Source organism: Ictalurus furcatus, chromosome 28 (assembly GCF_023375685.1).
Source record: "Ictalurus furcatus strain D&B chromosome 28, Billie_1.0, whole genome shotgun sequence".
In the NCBI taxonomy this organism is placed as follows: domain Eukaryota; kingdom Metazoa; phylum Chordata; class Actinopteri; order Siluriformes; family Ictaluridae; genus Ictalurus; species Ictalurus furcatus.
In genome coordinates, this window is record NC_071282.1 from 16,295,856 (window position 1) to 16,314,562 (window position 18,707).

The window sequence follows — 18,707 nt, forward strand, 5'->3', positions numbered from 1 at the left end:
TTAATGCCCTCCAGGTAACAATCGTACATATTGGCTTAGTCCCAGGCAGCTGTGTGTTTAAGGTAGGGCGTGAAGGAGGGAAACTGGGACACACACACACACGCCCACACACACACACACACTGAAAATTAGGTATGTGCCAGTAAACTACACAATACTCTCATTGGAAGTGTGAAGTCCTTTAGAACATTTCATTTAGTTTAATTTAGAAGGAGGTTGCTTATGTAGGCAGCAAGTTTACAGTATTTTCCATTTGGAATGCAGCCATAACACAGCCGTCTCCTAAGGCTCCCGATTTTGGATAAGCTCATAGGAGCATTGTGTCTTTCCTGGCAAAGGCGTTAGGGTTTAGCAAACACATCAGTCAGAAAAACCTGCAGTTCCTGAACGTTAAAACGTTTCAATTATAAAGCGGTCAAGTTTCCTTTACAGTAAAAATGAGAACATTTACAGTGTAATCTTCTCAAATGCAGTATCGTGATGAAACATGACGGAGCATACAGCAACTTGACTGCGCACCACATCACACTTTTTATCCGTTTATAGCATCCAAAAACACACATAAGTTCTTATAGCACTTATAGCAGTCGTATCTTTACCAGCTTCGCTCTTTACTCTCTGTTGAAGTAAGGAAAAAAATATTATGACCTTTACAAAGCTCTGACACTGGAGACTCCTTCCTGAAAACTTCACCATATTGATGATTATACTGTATGTTTTTCTTTGTTAAATAACAGCATTCGTTGATATTTTATTTAGGCTTAGATGGTGTTCAGTGGTGCTTGGACTATATTTGTGAAGCCTCCGTGTGGAAAGTTCTATATTTCTGAATAAATATGACCTAAAACTTCAGTAGATTTTCACACAAATGCTCAATGTAGATAAAGAGACACTTATTAAACAAATGAGACAAAAATATTGTATATAACGTATACTTATCTATTGAGGAAAGTGACCCTCTTGTACAGTAACAACTGCAACTCAATGTTTCCGGTGACTGTTGATCAGTCCTGCACATCGGCTTGGAGGAATTTGAGCCTCAGTACAGAACAGCTTCAACTCTGGGATGTTGGTGGGTTTCCTCACATGAACTGCTTGTTTCAGGTCCTTCCACAACATTAGTATTGGATTAAGGTCAGGACTTCGACTTGGCCATTCAAGTCAAAATTCATTGTTCCATCAACGATGGCCCAGATGCATCAAAACAGCAAAGGTCTATGCAGACGTATAGAAAATTCTATGTATGTAGAGTATCTACCATACAGTACAAAGCTATGTGTTTTGTGTTCAAACTTATAATGTATTAAGAAAATAAGAATTGATTATTGTGTGTACATTGAACAAAAAAAAAAAAGTGCATCCTGTTTGATGGCAAATGTCTTTAGTGTGGTGTTTAGTTCTTGATTTTGGACACACCCTCACTCTCTTTCTCTGCCAAACACACATTTTTAACTGTGTACACAGTGAGATCTGGTGAATTATGTACTCTGAAAGTGAAGGTTCAGCCGTACGCTCTTTAGCTGTGCTTCTGGCTCAGAGCCCTCACTGGGTATGATGGAGGCAGCAGAGAGGAACTCCACCCTGTTCAATGCTGAGTGACTTACTGTTCCCTCCACACCATAAGCAACGAAGAGAGGGCCTTGACCTCCGCACCGCCCTGAGGAGGCTCTCCTTATCTCCTTATGTGTTCTCTGACTCCACCCCAGCTTCAGTGTAGACTTTAGTGTAGACTCAATCTAAAATAAGCAATCGTGACAGAATTTGAGCCAAATCTCATCTCTTATCTCATCAACATAACATCATTTAAAGATTTTCTGTCTGCAGTAACATGGAAACCATCCATGAGAAAAGTATGTTAGCACTGTTAATGCTGCCACAGCTGCTGTAATAACTGCAATTATCTCTCTCTCTCTCTCTCTCTCTCTCTCTCTCCCATTCCCTATCATTCTCTCTTTCTCCCATATACAAGCTTATACTCTCTCTCTCTCCCTCTCTCTCTCCCCATTCCCTATCATTCTCTCTTTCTCCCATATACAAGCTTATACTCTCTCTCTCGCTCTCTCTCCCTCTCTCTCTCCCTATTCCCTATCATTCTCTCTTTCTCCCATATACAAGCTTATACTCTCTCTCTCGCTCTCTCTCCCTCTCTCTCTCTCCCCATTCCCTATCATTCTCTCTTTCTCCCATATACAAGCTTATACTCTCTCTCTCACTCTCTCTCCCTCTCTCTCCCTATTCCCTATCATTCTCTCTTTCTCCCATATACAAGCTTATACTCTCTCTCTCTCCCTCTCTCTCTCCCCATTCCCTATCATTCTCTCTTTCTCCCATATACAAGCTTATACTCCCTCTCTCCCATTCCCTATCATTCTCTCTTTCTCTCATACATAAGCTTATTCTCTCTCTCTCTCTCTCTCTCTCTCTCTCTGTCGTTCCCCATTCCCTATCATTCTCTCGTTTTCCCATATATAAGCTTATACTCTCTCTCTCTTTCTGTTTCTCCCCCACTCCCCATTCCCTATCATTCTCTCGTTCTCCCATATATAAGCTTATACTCTCTCTCTCTCTCTCTCTCTCTCTCTCTCTCTCTCTGTCGTTCCCCATTCCCTATCATTCTCTCGTTTTCCCATATATAAGCTTATACTCTCTCTCTCTTTCTGTTTCTCCCCCACTCCCCATTCCCTATCATTCTCTCGTTCTCCCATATATAAGCTTATACTCTCTCTCTCTCTCTCTCTCTCTCTCTCTCTCTCTCTCTCTCTCTCTCTCTGTCTGTCTCTCTAACACAGACACACACACACACACACAGAAAGGAAGAAACACAGACCGCTGTCTAAACACCAGTTCCTTAAACCTGTTCCGCTCCCGAGTCAAAGGTCCATGAGAATATTTTTCCAACCAGGGCTGATCATGAATGTAAATACATCCTAATGTTTCTCACTGCACTCGCGCTGCCCTCCTCACACTGCAAATCAAATCACTGCTTCAAATAAACACAACATATTTTAGCTCATGCCTCTGATCAGGCATTTTCTGGTATGAAGTCTAAATTTGGGGATTGCTCAGATTAGTCTGACGTTTCCGGACATTTCCGTTTGAGTTCTGTTTGGGCGAGGATGTCCAGTGTTGGAGGATTTGCACACATGAAGGATTTCAAGGTCATTGAAGCTCTAATGCACTCAGACTCTGAGACACTGTGTGTGCGGTTGGTGAGTAATTAAGCCAGGAATAAAATAGAATGTGGCCTGCAAATGTTTGCACATTTGCACACGCACAAAACACAGATGTCTAGATCAATAGCGCAAGTGTGAGCTGACTTTTTCACCCCACCATCAATTGCTACTCAGATGCTAATCCTTGTCCTGCATTGTTTTTTGGACGGTATTTTCTAGCTTCTCAAAGGAACGTCTTCTTAAAATATTTAGAGGAGAAAGAATCTGCACACCTGTACTCACTAGGAAAAGAGCAGTATGATTAATGTTCACTGGGATTTGGAACGCACCATTGCATAACGTGTTTGTAATAAAATATGCTTTTGTTTGTTACATCCAAACCCACTGATAACACTCAATGTACAGAATTTTCCCCTTTCAATCTCTCAGGACCTGTTTCAATTCTGAGTAATGTGGTTTTTCACACCGTATGACACTGTTTTCTATCAAATGGACGAAATGATGTCGCATCACTTCCAACGATTGAAGCGGCCATCTTGAAGCCACTTGAGCTACAAGACATAGAAGGTTACAGCCTCCTGTTTTGCATATAAATCATCCCATACTTCTCTCAAAACACATTGTTTTACTCAGTAATACCATTTGTAACTCAATAGTTTAATAAAATAGCAGAATATACAACCAAATTGTAATCAAATCACATCTAATGTACAATCCTACCTTCAAACTTTGAGCTGCTGGTGGTTTCAAGATGGCGTGTGTCATATGATGTCATACAATGTCAGAAACCACATAAGTAAATGTGAGACACTTAACACGGTGCTTTATTCCTCTTATACCACATCAGTTTGTCATAACTATGTTTTTTTTTTATTCATTAAAGAACAATTCGTTGTACATTTTATTTATTTAATGTCGTGTATGGTGCTTGAAATAGCTAGTTTTACGTTCTTACTTACATTAGAGAAGCTACAAGCAGTCATTCCATCACCTTGCCTCTGTTTTTTCACTTTTTTTGACGTTAACGAGGCAAAAATCCCACGTCCTCGGTCCGGAAGTTTCCTCTGACTGTTACAAAGCACTGCAGACGTGTTAAATAACCATGTCCGTAAAGAAAACTTCACCATGTCAACTTTAAAGTCCATTTATGAGGAGCGTCTACATTACAAATCCCCACGTCGGTTGTTACTATAGAGACAGTAACGTATTACAAGTATAATACTTGCAATCATACTTACTAGGTCGTATTTGTGAAGAGCTGAGTTTGCTGTAAAGCTGAATAAATTTACTGAGTTTTCATTTTAGGCTTGCTAACCAGATGTACATAAAGTCATTTGAAAAATAATGTTAGCCCAAGTCATAAAAACAATAACACTAAGACATGTGCTGTCAGTGAAATTCTTCAGGCCTGTAGTGACTAACTCAAACTCGCACAAATGTGAAGTTACGAGGACACATGGGAAAATAGAAGGGAGTCTTGAAGCCAGCTGTAGAAAATGTGTGTGTGTGTGTGTGTTATGTAGGTAGTCTGCTACTAGTCTCTGAAGTGTGATGAATGTTACCATTGAAACACAACTTTTCATGGGGAGAACAGTGAAGCATGGTGACGATTTATGTATGGCTTAAAAAGCTTCTTCTTGTATGTAAGTTCAGGGTTTTAAATGAATGATTAGGCAAAAGAAGTCAATTTTTCCTTCCCTTATCCCAAATAAAGCTCATCAGACAAGGTGTTTGGTGTCTGATGTTTGCTTCTTTATCTTTTCACGGGTGATCTGAGGCTAATGGAGATCATTAGTAATGAATAATCTTATTCAAAATCCTTTCCTTAAATATCTTCCTCAATCTGAATCCAATTCTTCAGTGGAGTTACACACACTCCCTGATGTTTCCACTCTCATCTGTAAACATGGACAAAACGTATCAGTTTCGACTGAAGCAAATTTGGGAATGTATTTACTGAAAAGGATTCGGGCGAGATAGACTTTCATTACGTATTAGAGTTTCCTTGTACCTCCTGAGCAATGATAAGAAACAGATAACAAAAATATCCTGTCAGTTAGATCCGTTAGATTTGAGGGGAGTGGAAATTGTGTAAATCTCAGATTTACCAACTGAAGTTTATTTCTTTAGTTCTGCAACGGAGCTATGACGTTTCATATGTCATACAGCGCATGACGTTTCTGACATATGACGGTTTCTCAAATGTTTTGTATCCAGGGACACCCTGTAGCTGTAAAATACATTCCACAGACCCCCTCAATATAGATTTATTTCAAATAATTATTGTTTTGGACAGCCATAGAGCTTTCTATTCCTGAACTTTCCACCGATAGAAAACATTAGGCCTGAGTTGACATTGGTGCTTGGACCCCTACATGTTAAGACTTTGATAAAGTGTGTTGTGAGTTCCACGACTTTAACCAAATAGTTTTTTTTTTTTTTAAAGCCACAGACCCCCTGGCTCTGCTTCAGAGATTCATGAGTAACCCCACTTTGAAAACCAACGAGTTATGACACTAATGAAACAAAAAATTCCTTTCACATCATATCTTTTATTTATTTTTTTTTGTAATGAAAAGTAAAGTTTAAAGTCAGTCTATGTGATATCTGCCACACCTCTATCATGTTTGATGACATTGCTTCATTGTTATGTCTCTCTGTGTCTCTCTCGTTCTCACTCTCTCTCTGTTCCCTCCTCTATGGTAAGGTCAACATGGGGACCACTCCCTTCAGGGTCGAAGCAGGAGCTGCACCTCATTACAAGCAATTGTTTGGCCTGTCGCCTTTCCCATCTTCACTGGCGAGAGAGAGAGAGAGAGAGAGAGAGAGAGAGAGCGAGAGAGAGAGAGAGAGAGAGAGAGGAAACAGGAAAAAGGAACTTCTACTCCCTGTGCCTGGACAGAGCAGTCAGAGAAAGGGAGAGTTCTAGTGCTTCAGTCGTAGAGGAGGGATGTCTGTGATTCTTTTTGCTTCTCCCGGGGTCTCTGAGCTCTGAAACTCTGTGGATGTGGACGCGCTACTTGTTCATGCCCCTCAGCCGGGCAAATATGCCTCACCTGCCTGTCTCGCTCACTGTCTGTCTGCTGGGCTGCTTACTTACAGGTCAGTTAAATACTTTCTTTAATTCTACCAATTTTCTCCTGTATCTATTTAAGCTTCTAAGCTCTGGGTGACTCGCTCATGGTTTTCCTCAGGTTACTTCTTTTGACTTGTGTTGTTTTGTCTGGTTTGAGTTATTTAGTTTATGTATGAGTGACTTCTGTGTAGTCTAGGAAGACTACAGAAGAGGTCTGTTTATGGAAGGACGGACATATATAGGACAGGGCATGTTTACTTAGTTTAATTGTACAATTAGTAAATAAGATCCGTGTTGACGTCTACAGAAGAAAAAAAAAAAAAAAGGGTATGGAGTATTAAAGACCAAATCAGGTGATGGAAATAGATACAGTATGGGGACGTCGAACACAGTTGCGCTAGTAACATCTTCTATTCATCTTGCATTGAATCCAACTTTATAGTCTGCATGAAGTAGTGAAGCCTTCAGTGAATGCTTAGTCGGGAAAACGGTTTATTAGTGTAGTCAGAGCTGGTTTATATTCACCAGCTATGGGTCACACTGACATGAATTAACCAGTGATTAACACGTTGGCATCCTTCAGGGATCAGCCTTGGGACTGCTGATTGTTTGTGCTGTGCTGTCAGAGTTTTCTGTCAGACCATTGAGAGAATTCATATCCGTAACCCTGTGCCACTGTATATAATAAGAACAGATGTTTACTGCAGTCAGATTGATGGAGTTGGAAATCCATGGCCTTTTCTAAAAAGCAGCTGGAATCACCTAAGCCACATGTTTTAGAGATGAAATTGTGTCTTGGCCACTTTACTCAGGACTGAGTCAGAGTCTGTTCATTTTAAATTTGTATCACACTGCTGTGTTGCTAGTTATTGTCTAAAAGTCAGGGGAAATTAAATGTCTTGAAATCTGAGAGAGCCATGTAGGATCAGTAGCTAATAAAGAGATGTAGGTCTATACTAGTGAGCACCTCTGCTAGAAACCATTTTTTCTTTGTTATTAAAAAAAATTACAGGTTTGTTTATTCTGTTCATGCAACGTCCAATTAAAAACCCCGTAGCTTTATTTATTTATTTATTCATTGCTATCTGTGCTCCTGAGCTACTCATACAATAAGAAAGCCAATAGTAACGGGTTCTGATATTATACCAGGGGGAATGAACTATGAATGTATACACAGGCCTAGGGGAATAACCAATTTAGTCAAACTAAAATTCATATTTAATAAATGCCATGGCATATTTTCGTTTTTTTTTTTTGTTTTTTTTAATTCTCTTGTTCCACTGAATCAGAGTGATTCAGTGTTTTCAAGGAACAAGTGAAGGTAGATGGACGGAGAAATTCCTCCATTTTTAGTGCTTAACTACGCTAGTCAGGATAGCGGAAAAGACTTAAAATAATGGGGTACACCCTTGCAACTCCCAGTGACCTTTCAAAACAGCAGCACACAAAATCCATCTTCAAAGAGCGAGGTTTTTAATATTAATTTGCAAGCTAAATGAGTAAAACAAAACATGACTCCATTTGTAAATAATGACCCCTAGTTCAGGAACCCGTGATTTAATACAAAGGCTGTCACCATGACTTTCACGTTAGTTGAAAAGAAATGATTGATTAGATTGCGCTACATGTTGGTAATAAAACAAATATCCAGTCTTTTCATGTTCCCTTTCCACCAGCTTTTGGATGTCTTATCTCCATATTATCACCAACTCCGTCCAATATACAGTAATCAGTTCAAATCCGGTCGAAACTCCTCAAAGACGCTGTCTCCTAACGCCGGTCATATCCACCTCTGAAATTGTGGCCAATTGTAAAGTACTTGTTTATATACTGTATAATTAATGAAACTCTCATCATTAACATATTCATATTTCATTTGAGATCACTCCATCCATATAGCAGCGTATTATAAGTGTTTTTGCAATGGGAAATTGTTTTGTATAGCAGTTGGACATTTCTCTTGGCTTTCCTAACCACATCTAGCTACCTACAAGTTAATGTTTAGCAAACGGTCCCACTGGGACAATAAATACATCTCAATATGTAAATAACTGAAAGACATGAAACGTTTCTAAGTGTTTCTAATTGCTATATTGAGCTGTGTTGTTGTTGTTTCGTCGTTTGTTAGCTCTTTTGTCGTTATTTCCAGATTTCTTACGTAAGATCCAACGCTAGCTTCCCTATATTGCTCGTTCACTGAGTAACTATTTTTCCCATACAATCCTTGCTAAAAACCCTTAATGTGTAAGTGAAGGATTAAATTAGCTACCATCAGTTCTACATGGCTGTCGCAAATTTCAAGACAGATAACCCGTAATTCCTCAGCGATTGGACATAGCGATAAGCACCAAAAACAACATGTGTTGATCATTTGCGATCATTTCCCATGACTTTTAGACAATAACTAGCAGCTAGGCAAAGCATAACTGATTATTTAATGAGTCGCTGTCTCAATGAGATGAATGGAGAATTAAAGACCTTCTATGAACTACTGCGCTTTCACTGTTTCCTCTCTCATGATTCAAACCTACATCTTCATCTCTATCTTTCTAACTCTCTTTCTCCATGCTCTCTCACCCATTTCATTTAGCATTTTTCTTCATGACCACACACCTCTGTTTCATAATGTCAGCTCTTTACTCCATTTTGGGCCAATAATAGCACAGAAACATGTTTGTCAAACACTATGAGATTAGAAATGAATCCTTAAATAGCAATTAGTCAAATGATCATTTTGGTAAATCCCATTTTGCGTTTCATCAATTGTCACTAGCGCAATTGGACCACACGTAGAGATTAATTACTATAAGTAGAAATATATTTGTAAAACTGTGAAATTAGTCCTGAAATTAATCCCAGGGTCGCTCAGCTGTTTATCCAGTGAAAAGGTTGAAAGTTCAACTCCCAGGACTGCCAGAAATATATATCCCGTCTGACACACTTCTATTTTTTAAAATCTGTAATATGTATTGTGTCAGAGATTTTCAAATTGATGTCGTTTGGCGCACATCTACCCTTCCCACAGCCTACGTTCACGCTTGTAGTTGGTCGTGTGGGCGTCTAGCAACCGCTTGTCACATTTTAATTTTAGTAATAATTAAACAGAATCAAAATTCATACATCGTGCTATTTTAAGAACAAAAGAAAGAAAGAAAGAAAGAAAAGACCAATGGTTAGACTTACAGTGTGCACCTGTGCTGTATGTTTTTTAATCAAGACTGCTGATTGGTCAGGTTTACAGCCCTGTGTGACACCCCTTTTACAAAGGGAAAGATTTATCATTTGAACTATTTCAAAATTTCAAAACTAAAACACATATTACACCAAATTATCTTCAATACACAGTATGTATAAAGTCGTTGCACAGTTCTGGCAGTGTAGCTTTTAAAAAAATTATATATATATGGTTTATATGTACCTGGTTTAATTTTTCATTCCAAATATACTGAATTTACGACCATTTGCAGCATAAAACGTCTCAGATTCTGTGGCCCAGCGTTTAGAAATATTATTCTAGAACAATCAAAGCACCCATTTCTTCATTACTGCCATGATAAACCACCATACTCCCTACAGTCTCCTTCATTCCCGACAATGCAGATTTACAGTCCAGCTGACCTTTAAAACAATAGTCTAATGTAAATTTAGAGTGTACCAAACACACAGCTTCATGGGTCATTGTTAGAGACGTGCGACTGCCGGGCCAAAACCATTTATATACCATAGAAATGAGCACATGTGCATAGTAGTGCCTCTGAGTCAGTAACCGTGTGTTCGTGTACCCTCCCCAAACACCCACTAATCACTCCAGCAACAACAATATCAAGCCAGTGCTTTACTCCTTGGAACGAAAGATAAGAAATAAAGCCGTTCTTCATTCCAACAGCTTTGTTTGAGACACTTCGGAAAGGTTTGGACTGGACTCAGTAGCATAGCCTTAGCTTAATTAACCACTTCATTATTTATAACAAACTAGATTTTTTACTGCACCTATAACTTTGAACATAAAGTAAAGAAGGCTGTCGTTCTTTCTTTCATACCTTAGCTGTGGAAATGAGGTAGAATATGTGTGATGTGTTGTCAAATTATTTATTTTAAGGAATCATACATGTTTTCCGTGTTGTTTCATATGGAAATGAATAGGAATATATTCCAAATATGAGGGCCATATATTGAAACCAGGAGTGTCAAAGTAACATTTTGAATGGAAAACACTTATACACGCCAAATGAAAGCCCATTTTATTTCAAATGTCAGTTCCTTTTTACTTCTGAATAAGTAAAAGATGAATCAGGAGGTTGATTTGTGGATGAAGCTTTTTGTTTACTAGTCAGTCTACGTCCTTATCCTCATCGATGGTCAAGAGGTGTGGGTAGTGACCAAAAGAATAGGGCCTGGCTGCAGAAACGAGGTTCCTCTGCAGTGTTGCTGGGCGTGCTCTCCTTGATAGGGTGAGGACAACAACCTGATATTACATCCACTGCCCCTGAAAGGAGCGAGTTTAAGTGGTTTGGACACCTTACAAGGTGGTCGTCCAAATAAACAGAGTCACCGGGGCGGATCCAGGACCTGCTGGAGAGATTATATCTCACAGTTCGCTTGGGAATGTCTGATCATCACAGAGGAGGAGCTGGAACCTGGGACTGGAGCTAGAGAAGTCTGGGCTGGGCTTCTCAGCCTGGTGCCACCACGACCCCCACCAGGAAAAGCAGAAGGACTGAATCTGAAAAATGCCCCATTCTACAGAAACATATAGTCAGAATTGGTCACAATTGCAGTGATAGTAACTAGTGGTCCAAATCCTCAAATCACTGGTTATTACGTATATAAAATGGTTGTGAATATGTTGCTTGAAGCCTTTACTTTAGTTTGGGGCTAAAACATATCTACTATATATTTCCCTGCTTCATTCTCATCGTAGTTAATTTTTTGATTCTAGTAGCTACTTGTAATACGCCAGTGTGGGAGTTAAAGTTAGGGAGACATTTTCAAAAACCTGTTTGTTAAAGACAAATCCAACAATTGTAATCAAAGTTCATAGCTGAGGCCCAAATCCAGACGGATCAAAACTGAACATTAGCAAAGTGTCAGAACCAGAAAATTCTACATGCTAGCAACCAGGAACCAGAAACTATGGCTTGACAATGCAGTTCTTACACATAACATACATAATACACCAACACAAGGAACTATGCAGGAGTAACAAGTGACAGGTGGGAATAATTAACACCTTCAGCTCCTCTGAGGTGTTGAAGGATCCCTACATTCCATTCCTCACATTCATCTTTCCCATTAGTTTCTCTGTGATTACTGAATAATTCATAGATGTTGCTAAATAATATGCTTCAAGGCAAATAACAACATAATAAACCCGGGAATTTAAGAGAATACATGAGAAACAAGAACAGGAACCATTGCCCATGAAACAGTACACAGAGACAATACCCTTTCATTTAGGGTTCATTTATGGTTGTTTACATTTAGCCTGTTTATATAGGAACGTATGAAAATATGATGTTGATTTTTAAAAAATTGCATATCAGATGAACATACCAATAATAAAAAATTTTTTAAAAACATAGAAGAAATAGGGAACATTTTGGGGAAAAAGGGAGATTTTCATTTAATGAGATCTATCTATTAACCAAATGCATTTGTGAATCTTTAACTAATTTTAAATAAATACAAAAAAACCTGCCTTTGCCTTTGCTCTAATAATAACTATTCATAAGTGTCCTACAAGTGAAAAAAATATGTTTTTAATCTAATAATAACAGAATGACCTTTGTATTTTTCCTTTCCGCAATATTTATTTATGTTTCATTTATCATCCGTATGTTATTTGATTAGCAGTTATCCTGTTGAACTTTGTCTTTATCTAATCAGCAACTCCCTCATTAGAATTGTCACAGATCCAGTTGTAACTCCTCACAGATGCGCCGTAACCTCTTGTGGAATGTTGATTACAAAAAAACTCAAACATCTGTTTCTGACAGCTGGTCAAGCAAAAAGGCATGCGCGCACGTTAACTCTAGTATTTGTGCGCTGACTTGCATGCCTGTTCAAATATGAAACACAGATCTCGAGATGGGGCCAAGAGCGTGACGCCACGTGGTGTATTTATCTGGATCTCCTTTTCGTTTCATTATGATTGCAGCACTCTAAAACAACAGGAGAGGATTATGCAGCTTGACAGCTCTTAACACTTAGGCAGGTTGTTAAAAGTCTAGGGGAAGTTTGGCCGGCTTCAGGAACAATTAGGAGTCAGAGAGACACTCTAATTTCCCATTAACTAACAGCGTTTATGTATCTATTGTCCACTAGACATTAAATAGACACAAAGCCTACATAATGTGTGTGTGTGTGTGTGTGTGTGTGTGTTAAAGTTAAACCCCCACACCCCTTTGCATAGATCTTTTGCACTAGACTATTCCTGCCACAACAATAGCTGGGCGAGGTTTCCCTCTTTGCACACTAGTAACTTTCCAAAACTCTTCAGAGCCTGTGCAAACTGATTAAAAGAAACTATAAGTCTTATTTTGACGTTTAGTTGCAAATCACAAACTTACTGACTTGCTGTTCTTGCAGTCACGTGGCGGCCAGGGTATCAAGCAGGAAGTCTAGAGTTATCCGTTTGACCCATGTCTGATTTTTTGTAATTTTCACATCCAAAGTGGAGACAAAAACTGCCTTTACTATTAACCAAGCAATCAATTAATCAAGTCAGAATCAATAAACTATACTCCTATACTCAATGCACCATACTAAAGTAGCCATATTAATTGAGCCGTACTCTATAAGCCATACACTATAAGCAATACTCTATGAGGCCTTCTCAATGAACCTTACTCAATAAGCAATACTCAATGAATATTACTGAATAAGCCATCCTCTGGTAGCCATACTCTATAAGCCTTACTCAATGAAGCTTTCTCAATAAGCCCTACTCAATAATCCCTACTAAAGAAAACATACTCTGTGAAACACATTCAATAAGCTGTACATAATGAACCAAACTCCATAGGCTGGACTTTATAAGCCATACTCACTGAGCCTTACTGTATAAGCCTTACTCAATAAAACATACTCAGTAAGCCATACTGAATAAGCCACACTGAGTGACTGAGCTATACTGAAGAAGTGTCGCACTGAAGAAGTCATAGTTTTTAAGCCATACTTAGTGAACCATACGCAATGAACCTTACTCAAAATGCTATACTCCTTACTCATAAGTCATACATATTCAGTAAGCCATCATCAATAAGAAATACTCAATATGTGATACTAAAGAATCCATACTCACTCAATTAGCAATTATAATTAAGCCATACCAAATAAGCGATACTCATAAAGCCATAGTCAATAAGCTATACTCAACAAAAAATACTCAACAAGCCATACTCAATAATCCATACTCAATATGCAATACTCAATAATCCAGACTCAACAAACCATACTCGATATGCAATACTCAGTAATCCATACTCAATAATCAATACTCAGTAATCCATACTCAATATGCAATACTCAATAATCCATACTCAATAATCCATACTCAGTAAGCCATACTCAATAAACCTTACTCAATAAGCCATACTCAGTAAGACATACTCAATAATCCATAGTCAATAATCCATACTCAGTAAGACATACTCAATAATCCATACTCAATAAGCCTTACTCAATAAGCCATACTCAGTAAGACATACTCAATAATCCATACTCAATAATCCATACTCAATAATCCATACTCAATAAGCCTTACTCAATAAGCCATACTCAGTAAGACATACTCAATAATCCATACTTAGTAAGACATACTCAATAATCCATACTCAATAATCCATACTCAATAAGCCTTACTCAATAAGCCATACTCAGTAAGACATACTCAATAATCCATACTCAATAATCCATACTCAATAAGCAATACTCAATAATCCATACTCAATAATCCATACTCAGTAAACCATACTCAATAATCCATACTCAGTAATCCATACTCAGTAAGCCATACTCAATAAGCAATACTCAATAAACCATACTCAGTAATCCATACTCAATAATCCATACTCAGTAAACCATACTCAATAAGCCATAGTCAATAATTCATACTCAGTAAGCCATACTCAATAAGCCATACTCAATAATCCACACTCAGTACGCCATACTCAATAAACCATACTCAATAATCCATACTCAATAATCCATACTCAATAATCCATACTCAGTAAGCCATACTCAATAAGCAGTACTCAATAAGCCATACTCAGTAATCCATACTCAGAAATCCATACTCAGTAAACCATACTCAATAAGCAATACTCAATAATCCATACACAGTAATCCATACTCAATAATCCATACACAGTAATCCATACTCAATAATCCACACTCAGTACGCCATACTCAATAAACCATACTCAATAATCCATACTCAATAATCCATACTCAGTAAGCCATACTCAATAATCCATACTCAATAATCCATACTCAGTAAGCCATACTCAATAAGCAATACTCAATAAGCCATACTCAGTAATCCATACTCAATAATCCATACTCAGTAATCCATACTCAGAAATCCATACTCAATAATCCATACTCAGTAAGCCATACTCAATAAGCAATACTCAATAAGCCATACTCAGTAATCCATACTCAATAATCCATACTCAGTAATCCATACTCAGAAATCCATACTCAATAATCCATACTCAGTAAGCCATACTCAATAAGCAATACTCAATAAGCCATACTCAGTAATCCATACTCAATAATCCATACACAGTAATCCATACTCAATAATCCATACTCAGTAATCCATACTCAGTAAGCCATACTCAGTAAGCCATACTCAATAATCCATAATCAGTAAACCATACTCAATAAGCCATACTCAATAATCCAGACTCAGTACGCCATACTCAATAAGCCACACTCAATAAGCAGTACTCAATAAGCAATACTCAATAAGCCATACTCAACAAGCAATAATTAAGGCATATGGTTTCCATGAACCACCTGAGGAAGCACATCTATTTGAGGTTTCCAGAGTGTTTGCCCAGCCTAAGAACATCAAAACAGATCAAAGCTGAGCATGATTATAAGGTCTGTTATCAGGAAAATGTATTTCCTATGTACCCAGTGTATTCCGAAGTAGCTGGAGAAAGTTTACTTTTAATAGGCACACAGCAAAAGACTAACTGATTAGTGTTTTATTTTTTTCAACATTGTTGGCTGACCCCATTTCCTGTAAGCTCTAAAATGGAGTGTGTGCATTACGATAGAGAGGACAGGGAGTTGGGAGTTGGTTTATGCCAAGGCGTCTAAATGGCGCTTGTGTAACTGCTGATGATTGCTTGGTGTGTCTTAAACCGGGACCCTGTTCAACAAGGGAAGAAAGGTGTGGTGTGTTATAACACAGATACTGCACTTAGAGCTAAACCATGATGTACTCTACTATATTAATAATTGTTGGTTCATCATTATTAATGATTAATAATTGACCTGTATAACCTACTGTAGAGAATTGTGTACGTGTGTCCATAAAGTGTCCATTTGTGAGCATTTACACAATTATTTTAGTGTTTCTAGGTTCAATTGTTTTTTTTTTAACTTGGATTTGTTTCCAAAAAGGAAACAAGGATTTTGTAAAAGTTTTGATACTAGCTGATAAATTTTATCCTAAAAGTGCATAGCTTGGCAATTTGGTTAAAATACAAACATGGTGCTCATTTTAAATAATAATAAATGAGAAAATATAAATAAGAAATACACATGTATACATTCATGTAGAAAAGGGTTGTGGTGTTTTTTTTGTTTTTTTAAATTTTATAATTAAAAATGTAATAAATTGGAAAAGACTTGGGCCTCCCAAGGACTTTGGCACAATTCGAACACTGAATACTAGCATGTATACTAATCTACACTAATGCAGATTAAACTATATTATACAATAACCGTGTTGAAATAGGAAAGCTGCTGCGGTGCCTTCAGTCCAACTCAAGAGAGAAGAACAACTCGCAATCCTCTTTTCACTGTTAGTCCTCCTTCTGTTAGGAAATCTATAACTCAGCTGTAGGTCGAATTGCGCAGAACCTCTTCTTCCAGTTTAGACACCATCCCAGTGGGAATGACTGGAATGAAGACCGGAATGAATGACTATTCATTATAGCCACAGAGCTTTTATATTCCTGAACTTTCCACTGACAGAGTTATTGGCGTTTGGATCAAACCCATTCGATTAAATGAACCAAACATACCACCTAAAAACTTTTAATAACTTTGCTAATATTAAGTTGTGAATTCTACTACTGTAATAAAATTGATCAGGGACCCTTGGGGATATCCCCAGACCCCAGGTTGAGAGCAGGTATAGTCCAACAGAAATATATATATATATATATATATATATATATATATATATATATATATATATATATACAGTGAGGGAAAAAAGTATTTGATATATATATATATATATATAGTTTTCAATTTAGTCAATCTGCCAGTGTCTCTGACTTTTAATGGAATTCTGTTTGACCCTAAATAAAATATACGTAAGTACGTGACCAAATCTTTGTGTACTTGCTTCAAACAACATTTGCTAAAGCCACATGATCACATTTATGATTTTCTAAAATTGTAGCCTCTTGCATGGGATGATACAAAATAAAGACAAAAAGATAGCTGCCTCTGTAACACTGTGGACTTTAACGTCACGTTGAAGATTTGTTCAGTTGGCTGTCGAAATCCTGAACAATTCTTTATTTGGGATTTAAAGTGTTAGTGCCGTGGGCGAACCCAAACCCTGATTATAGCTCTAGGATTTGGCATGTGGTTGTAGAGGCTTTTATAGCACCTTATCAGTTGCCAGACCGCAGTGAGTCGCCTGGGGGTTTGCATGTGGTTCAGAGAGTCAATAAATCAGATAAACTGGGTGCTTTACTGCCCACTTTCCTCTCCTGTAGATATGACCCATGATCCTTCCCAGGAATCTTTATTTGCTCTGGATGTCTTTGTCCTGCCAACTAATGTTCGGATTTGTGGCTTTACTTGTGCCACTGATTTTAAACCTGGAAAGTTGGAATGGTATTTAAAGGCGTAGATCAGATGTCAACCAGCTAGATATATTTGGTGTCCCTGAGATGTTTATTTGGGTTTGTATCAGAGCTATAAGGCTAGTTTTGCTAACAAGCAGTGGACGTTTACCAGTTAACATCCCAAAGTCATTACAACGGCCCCTAAGACGGGAAAATAAATCATCGGAAATGATCTCAAGCAGACTTGTGGTCCGTTAAACATCATGAAAATGAACAAAGTACATTGCTTATCCCAAAACCTGTAGAGGTAGCTGTTTTGAACGTGCAATCACTTGATGTAAATTATTTAAAAAGTACATATGGTCTTGTTTAGATTTTTTTAAATGAAATTGTTTATTGTTTAAGCTGTATGACTTTGACAATCTATGGTGGTGTGCTGTTATTGGAAAATAATCAAGGAGGGGGTGGTGTGATGCGGCCCGTTGCAGAGTGGAGTTATAACGTGTTTTATTCCTCTTATAGCATAGAAATTTGAGTTCCTGTAGCGGAAGATTCACTGATTGTTACAACTTCTTCCATAAATGTTAAATATATTCTTTGTTAAAAACAGCATGTTTTTAATACATTTATTATTAGTACATTAGTCCCCTGCGAATGAGTTATACAGTTCTACTTCTGTCAGAGCATGTTCTTATACAACATCTGACCAATGAGATTCAAGAATTTAACATCGCTGTGGTATAAAATATATCCATTGTTAATTGTGTCTCAGGCAGTGCTCTGGACATCTCAGACGTGACGCTGATAAACCCAGATCCTGTAGTGTCCTCGGCAGACGCGTCGCTTCTGTGCGTGAGCAGCGACTGGACGTCCTCCGGTCCGGCCTCGCTCGCTCTGGACCACGAGTACCCCCTGGCCCAGAAAGACCCGCTCAGTTCCACAGCAGACAAGACATATCGCTCTGCATCCAGAGTCTCCTGGAGGACACGCAGCGACATATTCGGGGCTTACTTTTGCAAGGTCAAAAACTCAAACAGTGGCAAGGTGTACACGTACAAAATGTTAAACGAAGGTGAGTACGCTTGTGAGCTTGATCAACCTTCAGACGTATCACTTTATGTGAATAAATGCATAGATGTTCGTTATTGAAGTTCATTTCTGGGTTGTAAAGCGGACATGCTCTGGTTAAAAAATCAAAAAAAAATTGCTTTGTGTGGCTTATTAAACAGAAATGAATCCCCATAGTTCAGAAAAGGAAGACTGACATCTGAGAGATTTATTTGATCCAGAAGATATCACTTGGCAATCGGAGCAATTCCGTATTTATTTTTCTTCCATAAACCAATTGTCACGATCTTGTCCACAAATAAGCAATGTCAACATTTCCAGGGGGTTCTTCTTCTTCTTCTTCTT

General features: G+C 38.1%; 1 protein-coding gene across 2 annotated transcripts in view; it reads left to right on the plus strand.

The window, feature by feature from the left end:
• Positions 1-4,926: 4,926 nt before the first annotated feature.
• tek (TEK tyrosine kinase, endothelial) overlaps positions 4,927-18,707 on the plus strand; it is a 28,599-nt gene continuing 14,818 nt past the window's right edge. For both annotated transcript variants that reach the window (XM_053617952.1, XM_053617951.1), the window contains exons 1-2: positions 4,927-6,275; positions 18,067-18,366. In XM_053617952.1, the coding sequence (XP_053473927.1) occupies positions 6,179-6,275; positions 18,067-18,366 (397 nt within the window). In that variant the 5' untranslated portion in view covers positions 4,927-6,178. The remainder of the gene's footprint in view (positions 6,276-18,066; positions 18,367-18,707) is intronic.